This window comes from Embiotoca jacksoni, unplaced genomic scaffold (assembly GCF_022577435.1).
Source record: "Embiotoca jacksoni isolate LCO1_2020_lvr unplaced genomic scaffold, fEmbJac1.0.p SCAF_30, whole genome shotgun sequence".
Lineage (NCBI taxonomy): Eukaryota > Metazoa > Chordata > Actinopteri > Embiotocidae > Embiotoca > Embiotoca jacksoni.
In genome coordinates, this window is record NW_027185382.1 from 5,582,855 (window position 1) to 5,595,354 (window position 12,500).

A 12,500-nucleotide genomic window follows, 5' to 3' on the forward strand; every position below is an offset into this window, starting at 1 on the left:
CACACACACACACACACACACTAACAGACACACACACACACAGAGAGACAGAGAGACACACACACACACACACACACACACAGAGAGACACACACACACACACACACACACTAACAGACACACACACACACACACACACACACTAACAGACACACACACACACACACACCTGTGCTCTTTGAGGTTGTCAGGACTTCTGACTGCTTCCTTTTGAGAAGTGAAGACAGTTTGAAGCCTGATTGACAGCCAGCTGAATATTGATTGACACATGATGATTAAAACGATTGATAAAAACACTGATTGATCATTTGATGTATTTTTATTTATAGATGAACTTTGTCCTCTTTGTCTTTCAGGGACGCCGTCATCAAACTATTTTCACTCTGTCTTTAGCCTCCCCCTCCCCCTCCCCCTGTCTGACCAATCAGCACGCAGCATACTGTGGTGTGTCTGCAGTCAGCTCCTGGACTGTTTCCATGTTTTAGTTTGGATCTTTTAATGTAACAGCTGACGTGTTCTGTTTATTTTGAACAGTCACAGCGTTAGCTCGTTACCAAGCTCGTTACCAAGCTCGTTACAAAGCTCGTTAGAAAGCTCGTTACCAAGCTCGTTACCAAGCTCGTTAGAAAGCTCGGTAGAAAGCTCGTTACCAAGCTCGTTAGAAAGCTCGTTAGAAAGCTCGTTACCAAGCTCGTTAGAAAGCTCGGTAGAAAGCTCGTTACCAAGCTCGTTAGAAAGCTCGTTAGAAAGCTCGTTAGAAAGCTCGTTACCAAGCTCGTTAGAAAGCTCGGTAGAAAGCTCGTTACCAAGCTCGTTAGAAAGCTCGTTAGAAAGCTCGTTACCAAGCTCGTTAGAAAGCTCGTTACCAAGCTCGTTACCAAGCTCGTTAGAAAGCTCGTTACCAAGCTCGTTACCAAGCTCGTTACCAAGCTCGTTAGAAAGCTCGGTAGAAAGTTCGTTACCAAGCTCGTTACAAAGCTCGTTAGAAAGCTCGTTACCAAGCTCGTTAGAAAGCTCGTTAGAAAGCTCGTTACCAAGCTCGTTAGAAAGCTCGTTACCAAGCTCGTTACCAAGCTCGTTACCAAGCTCGTTAGAAAGCTCGGTAGAAAGCTCGTTACCAACCTCGTTACAAAGCTCGTTAGAAAGCTCGTTACCAAGCTCGTTAGAAAGCTCGTTAGAAAGCTCGTTACCAAGCTCGTTACCAAGCTCGTTAGAAAGCTCGTTACCAAGCTCGTTACCAAGCTCGTTACCAAGCTCGTTACCAAGCTCGTTAGAAAGCTCGTTACCAAGCTCGTTAGAAAGCTCGTTAGAAAGCTCGTTACCAAGCTCGTTACCAAGCTCGTTAGAAAGCTCGTTACCAAGCTCGTTACCAAGCTCGTTACCAAGCTCGTTACCAAGCTCGTTAGCATTAATCAGCGGGACATACTCCTTTCAACAACCACTTTATAAATATAATTTAGATATGAGTCTATTCATTTCTGTTTTAACGACTATAATAACTGAAAAACACGTTTAGAATCATGACAGCTGTTAATTATCAGCCACTTAGTTTCATTATCGAGATAATTGTCAGAAAACATTCACTTTAAGAATTTATTTTTTTAATAAGCAAATCTTCTTTTCTTCGACGCTGAATAATAAAAGTTGATCAAATCTGAAACAATGAATTGTTCAAATGGTTTTCTGTCGACAACGAATCTGTTCAACATCAGTCCGTGTTTTCATTTCAGACTTTGACTGTTTGACTTTCACTTTAAAACGAGATTTGTGAACATGAAAATCTTCTTTTCCTGTTGAGAGCAGCGTTGAAGGTTTCTGACTCCTCCTCCTTTAGAGCTCCTTCTGTGGAAACCAGCTGATCTCACCTCCACCTCACCTCCACCTTTCATCCACCTCTCATCCACCTTTCATTCACCTCACCTCCACCTTTCATCCACCTCTCATCCACCTTTCATCCACCTCACCTCCACCTCTCATCCACCTCTCATCCACCTTTCATCCACCTCACCTCCACCTTTCATCCACCTCTCATCCATCTTTCATCCACCTCTCATCCACCTTTCATCCACCTTTCATCCACCTCTCATCCACCTTTCATCCACCTCACCTCCACCTTTCATCCACCTCACCTCCACCTCTCATCCACCTCTCATTCACCTTTCATCCACCTCACCTCCACCTTTCATCCACCTTTCATCCACCTCTCATCCACCTTTCATCCACCTCACCTCCACCTTTCTTCCACGTCACCTCCACCTTTCATCCACCTCTCATCCACCTTTCATCTACCTCACCTCCACCTCACCTCCACCTCTCATCCACCTCTCATCCACCTTTCATCCACCTCTCATCCACCTCACCTCCACCTTTCATCCACCTCACCTCCACCTCTCATCCACCTCTCATCCACCTTTCATCCACCTTTCATCCACCTCTCATCCACCTCACCTCCACCTTTCATCCACCTCACCTCCACCTCACCTCCACCTCTCATCCACCTCTCATCCACCTTTCATCCACCTTTCATCCACCTCTCATCCACCTCACCTCCACCTTTCATCCACCTCACCTCCACCTCACCTCCACCTCTCATCCACCTCACCTCCACCTTTCATCCACCTCTCATCCACCTTTCATCCACCTTTCATCCACCTCTCATCCACCTCACCTCCACCTTTCATCCACCTCACCTCCACCTCACCTCCACCTCACCTCCACCTCACATCCACCTTTCATCCACCTCTCATCCACCTCACCTCCACCTTTCATCCACCTCTCATCCACCTCTCATCCACCTTTCATCCACCTCACCTCCACCTTTCATCCACCTCACCTCCACCTCTCATCCACCTCTCATTCACCTTTCATCCACCTCACCTCCACCTTTCATCCACCTTTCATCCACCTCTCATCCACCTCTCATCCACCTTTCATCCACCTCACCTCCACCTTTCTTCCACGTCACCTCCACCTTTCATCCACCTCTCATCCACCTTTCATCTACCTCACCTCCACCTCACATCCACCTTTCATCCACCTCACCTCCACCTCTCATCCACCTCACCTCCACCTCTCATCCACCTCACCTCCACCTCACCTCCACCTCACCTCCACCTCTCATCCACCTTTCATCCACCTTTCATCCACCTCTCATCCACCTCACCTCCACCTTTCATCCACCTCACCTCCACCTCACCTCCACCTCTCATCCACCTTTCATCCACCTTTCATCCACCTCTCATCCACCTCACCTCCACCTTTCATCCACCTCACCTCCACCTCACCTCCACCTCTCATCCACCTGACCTCCACCTTTCATCCACCTCTCATCCACCTCTCATCCACCTCTCATCCACCTTTCATCCACCTCTCATCCACCTTTCATCCACCTCACCTCCACCTCTCATCCACCTCACCTCCACCTTTCATCCACCTCTCATCCACCTTTCATCCACCTCTCATCCACCTCTCATCCACCTTTCATCCACCTCTCATCCACCTCACCTCCACCTTTCATCCACCTCTCATCCACCTTTCATCCACCTCACCTCCACCTCTCATCCACCTTTCATCTACCTCACCTCCACCTCACATCCACCTTTCATCCACCTCACCTCCACCTCTCATCCACCTCACCTCCACCTCTCATCCACCTCACCTCCACCTCACCTCCACCTCTCATCCACCTCTCATCCACCTTTCATCCACCTTTCATCCACCTCTCATCCACCTCACCTCCACCTTTCATCCACCTCACCTCCACCTCTCATCCACCTCTCATCCACCTCTCATCCACCTCTCATCCAGCTGTTCCAGCTGTTTGCTGTAAATCGCTCTGATTTGTCCACTGATGAGATTTGAAGAAATATTGTTGTGAGCAGCTTCCTGCTTGTGTTTACCTGCCGGCTCCATCACCTCCTCTTCATCACCTCCTCTTCATCACCTCCTCTTTATGCCTCTTAAGTCTCTAAAGCCTGTAATCTCCATCCGCTGATTAAAACACACACACACTCCCTCCGGCCAGGTATCCAGTGTCCTTCCAGATGTTCTCACCTGTCCTCACCTGTCCTCACCTGTTCTCCGTTACACGGCGGTCTGAACACCTCATCTGTTTTTCTTCGACACCGTCATGTGACATTTAAACGTCCACGAGGACGCCGTTGGTCCAAACGCCTGGTCGACCGGCGTCCTCTGGACGAAAGGTCCTCACCTAACCTGGACACCAGAGGACAGGGAGACACCAGAGGACACCAGAGGACTGGGAGACCGTCATTCAGACAAGACCCCCAAAGACCTTTGCAGGACATACACACCTTCTGTCGTCACCTACACCCTGTCTTTGCCTACACCTACGTCTGTCTTCAACTACGTCCTGTCTTCGCCTACGTCCTATTTTCAGCTACGTCCTGTCTTCAACTACGTCCTGTCTTCACCTGCGTCCTGTTTTCAGCTGCGTCCTGTTTTCAGCTACGTCCTGTCTTCAACTATGTCCTGTCTTTGCCGACACCTACGTCCTGTCTTCACCTACGTCCTGTCTTGTCATCATCATGGTTGCCGTTTTGTCTCCGTCGGACCGGCGTTGGACCAGTTCATCGTTGGTGTCGTCCTCGTGCTAAACGCAGCCCCAGAAAGCGTTTGGTAGCTCCGCCCTGGTCTGCGTGTCGTTCTGAAATCTGTCCAATCAGGTTTGAGGTTGGTCCAGCTGGCGGCGGGCCTCGGTTTGGGTGAGTTGAACTTGTTTTCCTTTCGTTGTGGCTTCTTGATGGATGATTGGTGGGAACACAATGATTTAAAATGATGCCTGCAGTGAAATGGAGGCTGCTCATTCACATTTCACAGTTCTTGGTTTTTCTCAGCGTCCACACTAAAACCAGAAAAGCTGCTGCAGCCTTTGGAGGTTTTTCAGCTCTCAGTTCGGTCGTCCTCGTCCACAATTATATGTAAAGAAAATGTAAACTTTTGTTTCCTTTTGTCTGTTTCTGTGTTATTTCCCTCTCACTTAAAGATTGATGCATTTTGAATGTGTTCACTTTTCTCGAAGCTCACTTTCTTTCTTTCTCACTTTCAAACAAAAATCAAGTTTTTGAATTTGATCTGTTCCTGTAAGTTTTTAGAAAAATGTGTTTAATGAACTGAAGGAAGAAATGAAAACAAAAAGATGGTCAATTTCTTCAAAATTTCTAAAACCAAATGAGAAATATTTGAGCTGTTTTTAACAGATCTGCGGTGCGTTAAAGGTTCGGCGAGGTAAAAGGTAGAGTGTGTGTGACAGAAAGAGAGGGAGTGTGAGGAGAGAGCGGTGGAGCGAGGTGTGGTCGGACGGAGGTCCTCTGATTATGGGATGTGTTCAGTTGGAGGCTGAGCAGCTTCACATCACCACGCTCACTTCTTCTCTTTCACCTGTTCCAGCGCAGCGCGGCCTCTCAGGTACGTTCACTCACTTCCATCACATCTTTATTTACCTGCAGCTTTATTATTTACTGAAAGATATGCCAATCATAGTTTTGGAAACCAGAAATGCTGGAGAATATTTGTTCAATTTTATAATAAAACTGCAGGTGACAGAATTAAAGTGTGTGAAACTCAAGATTTTCCTTTTAGATTTACTTAAAAATTTTAATCTTTTATATGTTCGAGCAGATAAATGTCAGTTTTTTTTTTTAAATTTTAGTTGTATTATATCGATCATTATTGTTGCTTTTGTTCATAGATTTCCTTTAAATTCATCCACAGAAATTAAATCCTTCCCCTCCAGTAGATCATTATTATTTTATTACAATCAAACTTTTAAGAGCTTCATATAAATATACACGCACCTGATATATAATAATAAAAATATGGGAGCTGCTTTTTATTATTTAAAAAGAAAAAGCTAAATTTCACAAATTGTCCTGATTAAACAGAATTGTTTTCAGTTTGTTGGAGATTTTAATGCTTTAAAGACATTTTAAAGATTCTGCTGCAATTTCCCTGCAAATAATAATTATCATTGTTTCTGATCATTTAGATTTGATATTAATATTTTCAGCCCAATAAAATTTGTTTGACTGAATCATGAAATGCATTGAGGTGATTGTAATTAATAAACGGTAGTTCATAAAATAGCACAATCATAGAGATGGAGGATGTATTTTTTTAAAATAATTTTGGTTTTAAATATTCCAAAAAAGGAAAATACTCGTAAAAGTTTAGTCCAATTAAAAGGGGTAATATATGAATATTAGATTTAGTTTTACAATTTTCAAATCTGAATTTATGCATATCTTAATCTATTAAAGAACTATACAGGGCCAAAATAAACATGGTGTCTGCAGGTCTTAAAATCTCGAGAAAATCTGAATTTAATTCTCACAAAAAGGCCTCGGAAGGTTTTATAAATCTTGAATTTTATTTGTAAAGATGTAGAATGAATCCTTCTTTCCGGCTGTGGACACGAACAGTATTTCAGACCGTCACTGCTTCTGCTGCAGGTCAACATTTTACATGTTATCTCCTGTAACATAAAAGGGACCTGATTTATTACATGAAGAGAAATAATTGTGATTTAAATCTGGGAGATGCTGACAGAAATGTGATATTAAGGATAATAAATTCATCTTTGGCCTGATCATGAAATTACATTTACTTCATTTTTATGCAGAATCCAATTTTGAATCAGAACTGCATCAACAAAGCTGATCATAAAGCTCCATGAAGAGAGTCCGACGTCTTTTGCCCACATGTTGAGGACACTGCTGCATCCTTCAGTCCTTTCAGATCAAATCTACCTGACAACTGGGAAAAGTAGTGATTTTAAATACTAATGAAGTCAGAATATGTCAGAATGATAAAGATGTCAGTGATCGACGGAGTCGGTCAGGTTTAAATGTGGAAAGAAACCCGGAGAATAAAGTCAGACCAGAAGATTTCCTTTGCATTGCTGCACTGCTTCCAAACGGTGACGAAGCGGTTTCATGTTTGAGGCTTGATTTAGTTGAAAGCAACTTTATGTTGGATAATGTGTCTTTGTGCGGGTCTCCAGATGAAGGTGGAGGGGTTACAGGAGGACGGGGAACCCGGGTCGGTGTCTTCAGCGGACCGGATCTCCGGTGGCGGCGGCGGGACGGCGTGCAGCCCCGGCTCGGCAGAGCGCTGCATGTCGCGGCTGCTGAGCGCCGTGGAGAGCGAGCTGCAGGCCGGCCGGGACAAGGGCGACCCGACGGAGAGGGAGCTGAGGGTGGCGCTGGAGGACGCCGAGCTCTGGAGGAAGTTCCAGCACATCACCAACGAGATGATCGTCACCAAGAACGGACGGTAAGCACAACAAGTTCCCAACCTCAAAAACACGTGGCACCATTCGAAAGCACCGCTGACTGTTACCTCATGACTCCCAGGGTGCATTTCACCCACAAACATCCAATCACAGAGCTTCACTTTAGGTTTTCTACATAATGATGATCTTACCAGCTTCAGTCGTAATTCAAACTCAAACAAAGAGGAGCCGAGGTTGTTGAGGTTTCGAGGTCTGTGAGGTTCCAGAGGTCATAGAGGAGGTCTTTGTTGAGGTTTCGAGGTCTGTGAGGTTCCAGAGGTCATAGAGGAGGTCTTTGTTGAGGTTTCGAGGTCTGTGAGGTTCCAGAGATAACTAAGGAGGTTTCAGACCACCTACCACCTGGTAGAGGTCTTGAAACATTTCTAAATGTAATTAAGAAGGCTTGAGAGGTTTTCCAGACATCCTGAAGTTGGAAAAGCCTGGAAAAAACGGTGACACCAAGAGAACAATATGGGTTATATGTCCTGTAGGCTGTCTTTACCTTCACCTGGTTCAAGGCTCTTTGCTCCTATTGGTCCACACATTGTGGTCGACACCCTACGAGGTGTCCAAGATGGTCGTCTGTCAGCTGGCGCTCCTCCGTCAGGTCGGGCCTCAGAGAGGTCGGTGCTGACGGATGCTTCCCCGCTCCGCAGTGGTTTTTTTGGTAATAGTCTGCAACCTGTCCGCTCATTTACCAAACGGAGTTCGAACCGATTCACTCCTCGACTCAGCCGAAACAACTGCAGACAACATGCAAGTAAACAAGTGAGCGTCAGCTTCAGCTCGGTGTTTCAGTCCGAGCTCCGCCTCATCATCAGGCGCTCCTGTGATGTTTCCTGTGAGAAGCGCTTCGTTTCGGGTTTCAGCAGACTGTTGGTTCCTGAATATTTTCTCAGGAACACGGTGTGTCTGTGTTTGAAGCTGACTCCAGATCAGCGCTGCTGTTCACCGGGATTATTAATTAGTCTCGAGAGCAGCCGCTAACGTCGCCTCCGTGCTGTTTTTTGGTGTTTTTTGTTGCCGAGCGAGGCGTGCTGACCAGTCGCGCCCCGCGGTGGGCAAACACTCCATTTACACCTGCAGGACGCCACTTCAACGGCTGTTACTGCTGGAGAGGCGGCAGTCGGTCTGAACGCAGCTTCACAAGGAGGGAAACTTTGGTCGTTTTTAACATAAGGTGACAGATTTATATTCACGCTGAGAGATGATGAAGTCGCAATTTATTCTGCTTTTATGAAATCCCTCCGCACTCACATCACCGGCCTCGTCATAAAACAAAGACATTCACAGCAGCAACACGACGTAGAGCAGGAAGATGATCCGGAAAAACCGGGAAAGGTTCAAGTGTTTTTAAAAACCTTCAAAAGTTTGCAGTAAACTATAATAACTTTTCATGTCATAGACTTTTTTTTAACACTTTTTTCTTCATCGATTAATCATGGTCAATAAAATGATGGCAAATAGTGAAAACTGCCCGTGATGAGTTTTGTTTCGTCACACCATCGAAACAAAAATATATTAAACAAATAAACCAAATCCTCAAATTTTACAATCTAAAAACATGACATGCAATTATTAGATTACCAGCGTAGCTGCGATTAACTTTCTTTTTGTTGAATCATTTATTTGCAAAGTGATTACAATTTTTCTCAACATTTTCAGACAAAGACAATAAAAAAAAAATTAAAAAACGCCCGTTCGTTGCCGCCCTGTTTTACGGATACATAACTCAGTCCAAACATTTTATTATAAGAACTATTTTATAGATAAATTCTTTATTAATCTATCAGTGGACACTTTGATGTCTTTAAATATTTACATTTATTAAAAAAACTGTTGACATTTCTGATAAAAATACAAACAAAGAGAAGCAAGAAAAACATGAATAATTGCAGAAAGCCAATTCACACTGTGTTTACATATTAAAGTAAAAAGCTTCTGGACACGATGCACTCAGCAGCAAACAGCAGATGAGCCGGGAACACGGTGGGGCAGTTATCAATCATAGTCATAATAATGCTTTTTATTTGTAGAGGTCTTTGAAGACACCTGACAGTCACACAGTGGAACATGTGATCAAACAGGAATGAACTACAAATGAACCATCGTATTGATTCCAGCTGATTCTGCTGAAAACAACTGAACCAAAGAGTTCATTTCAAACAGCTTTTATAGAGTGAAACTACGAAGGACCGAGAACAGAACCCTGATGAACTCCACAAGGGTTTGCTGACACTTGAAATAAGTCCTGAAGTTGGTGTTCTTCTGTGTAGAACTGATGAAACTAAAAGGTGTAACTCCACCGTGTGTTCCTGCAGTCGGATGTTCCCGGTGCTGAAGGTGAGCGTGTCGGGTCTGGACCCGAGCTCCATGTACTCCTTCCTGCTGGACTTCGTGCCGGCCGACAGCTGCCGCTGGAAGTTCGTGAACGGGGAGTGGGTGGCGGCCGGCCGGGCCGAGGGCCGCGGAGAGGGGCGGGGCCACGGCGGCGTCTACATCCACCCCGACTCGCCCAACTTCGGAGCCCACTGGATGAAGGCGGCCGTGACCTTCAACAAGGTCAAGCTCACCAACAAGGTCAACGGAGGAGGACAGGTCGGTCCGGGCAACCACTTCTTCTTTCTTTCATTCCTGGTTGTTTTCTGTCTTTTTTTAGTTTCGTTCGATGTTTCGTTCATCAGTTTGTTCATTTTCTGGACAGTTATCGGTTTATTTGTCCTTTTTTTACTCTCATTCTCGTCTTGGAAGTTTTTCTTCCTTTTTATCTGTTTTCTTTTTTCTTTTCGTTCTTTAGTTCTTTTCTTCTGTCTTTTTTGCTTCTTTTGTTCATTCATTATCGTCTTTTATTTCTGTCATTCTTTTTCCTTGTAAGTTTTTGGTTCTTTTTTCTTTCTCCTCTTTAAAAAAAAAAAAAAAAGGAAGTTATTTCTTTCTGCTCATTTTATCTTTATTTCATTCTTTATTTGTATTCTTGTCTTTTTGAGTTGTTGTTCATTCATTCTTCCTGCCTGTCATTCATCAGTTTGGTGTATTTTATTTGTTCTCTGCTCTCCTTTTCCTTTTCAGTTTCTCTTCTTCTTCTTTCTGTGGTTTCTTCATCTTTCCCTCCATCATCTTCTTCTTCTGTCCATTACGCTGCTCATGTCAAGAGTTTCCCTCTCTCTCCCCTCCCTGTATTATGCTGGAGTGGGCGAGAGACTACCGCCTCTAATTAGCCACTTCAGTCCCTCTCTCTGCTCACTTCACCTGCTCGCCCCCTCGTAACCACGGGAACGGGATAAACAGCTCTTAATTGGCCGGCAGCAGTTTAATGCACTTCCTGTTGAGAGCTGTTCACCACTCGTGGAGGCCTTCACACACACACACACACACACACACACACACACACACACACACACACACACACACACACACACACACACATGCGTGGCACTACAAAATTGGCAATAATGTTGTTTATATTTACCCCATTATCCGTGTCCAAACATGACACGCACACACACCGCAGTAATGCAGAGTTGGAACAGAGAGCTCTGCCATAATGAAATAATTGCTCAGCTTATTTGTACATTATGGTAATTATGTTTTTTACTGGGAAATTAATTTACCCATCATGCTTCAGATGGACGAGCGAGAGAGAGAGGTAAACTATATTCAAAAAGAGCCCACACACACTCCAGCTAATGTGGGCAGTGCCAGCACACACACAGCGCGGGGTCAGATCTGAAGCCAGCCTCTCAATCTGAATAGACAACAGTTTGTTTTTGTGTGTCCGCCTCGAGAACTCGGATTGGTTAATTGGGCCTCGTTAGCGGGGGGACGGGGGGGGGGGGGACGAGAGAGAAAAGACAGATGGATAAAAGAGTGTTTGGGCCAAAAGACAAAGATGGCTCCACTCCATAAACTCTCCTGCAGACCGACTAAATAAACTACACTTAATTTCTGTTTTTTAATTGATCCAAAAGTAAAGAGCTGTTGGGACTTTAGAAAAGTTTGAGAGTTACTGTTGGAGAGGTGGAGAGGACGTTCTGCTGCTGCATGATGTTCAGAGGGCTGGTTGGTCTGGAGGGGAGGTCCGTTAACCTTCATGTAGAGACAGCAGATAGAAACCACCATGAACTCCCCATTAACAGATGGAGATCTGGGATTCAACACGGGTCCAAACTATTAGAACTACAAACCAGCGGGTACGAAGAAATGAGAAAGTTGGAATCAATATAAATAAGTACGAACAAATGGGGATGGTAGGAATCATTTTATATGTGTACGAACAAATTTAGATCAGTATAAATAAAATGAGATAACAAATGTCGATGGTGAGAGATGAACCCGGTCCGATCTCTGATGGTACCGGAGGTTCTGGACGTGTGCTACGAAGTGTTCTGTGTCTTCCAGATCATGTTGAACTCTCTCCATAAGTACGAGCCTCAACTCCACATCGTCTGCGTCGGCTCTCGCCATCGTCTGGTTTCCAACGTTTCCTTCAAAGAAACTCAGTTCATCGCCGTCACGGCCTACCAGAACGAGGAGGTAGGAAACACCAGCAGCTGTTACTGCTCAACATCGGAAATATGACGCCGTGATTGGAAGAGGAATCTAAACCCGGCTGGTAGAGGTTGTTAAACACTCATTTACCTGGAAGACGGGACGACTGGAGCGGTGGAAGTAGTGATCTGTAGTGATCAATGGTGATCTTTAGTGATCAGTAGTGATCAGTGGTGATCTGTAGTGATCAATGGTGATCTGTAGTGACCAATGGTGATCTGTAGTGATCAATGGTGATCAATGGTGATCTTTAGTGATCTGTAATGATCAATGGTGATCAGTAGTGATCTGCAGTGATCAATGGTGATCTGTAGTGATCAGTAGTGATCTGTAGTGATCAATGGTGATCTGTAGTGACCAATGGTGATCAGTAGTGATCTGTAGTGATCAATGGTGAGCTGTAGTGATCAATGGTGAGCTGTAATGATCAATGGTGATCTGTAGTGATCAATGGTGATCAGTAGTGATCTATAGTGATCAATGGTGATCTGTAGTGATCAATGGTGAGCTGTAATGATCAATGGTGATCTGTAGTGATCAATGGTGATCAGTAGTGATCAGTAGTGATCTGCAGTGATCAATGGTGATCTGTAGTGATCAGTAGTGATCTGTAATGATCAGTAGTGATCAATGGTGATCTGTAGTGATCAGTAATGATCTG

General features: G+C 44.7%; 3 protein-coding genes across 4 annotated transcripts in view; all 3 read left to right on the forward strand.

The window, feature by feature from the left end:
• Positions 1 to 551, forward strand: part of LOC138207208 (vesicle transport protein SFT2B-like) — a 4,887-nt gene extending 4,336 nt beyond the window's left edge. The window contains exon 8 of the mRNA XM_069164274.1: positions 357 to 551. Within this exon, the coding sequence (XP_069020375.1) occupies positions 357 to 393 (37 nt within the window). The 3' untranslated portion in view covers positions 394 to 551. The remainder of the gene's footprint in view (positions 1 to 356) is intronic.
• On the forward strand, positions 524 to 1,899 carry LOC138207209 (uncharacterized; the record flags this gene model as incomplete). Its single annotated transcript, XM_069164275.1, has 1 exon — positions 524 to 1,899. A coding segment is annotated over one exon (993 nt), but the record flags the coding sequence as incomplete, so codon positions are not given.
• A 1,980-nt stretch (positions 1,900 to 3,879) lies between these two features.
• Positions 3,880 to 12,500, forward strand: part of LOC138207203 (T-box transcription factor TBX19-like) — a 13,552-nt gene continuing 4,931 nt past the window's right edge. The window contains exons 1-4 of one of the 2 annotated variants that reach the window (XM_069164269.1): positions 3,880 to 5,427; positions 7,022 to 7,293; positions 9,613 to 9,889; positions 11,690 to 11,824. In XM_069164269.1, the coding sequence (XP_069020370.1) occupies positions 7,022 to 7,293; positions 9,613 to 9,889; positions 11,690 to 11,824 (684 nt within the window). In that variant the 5' untranslated portion in view covers positions 3,880 to 5,427. Of the gene's footprint in view, positions 5,428 to 5,930; positions 7,294 to 9,612; positions 9,890 to 11,689; positions 11,825 to 12,500 lie in introns of those variants that run through there. The other variant, XM_069164268.1, reaches the window with a different exon arrangement.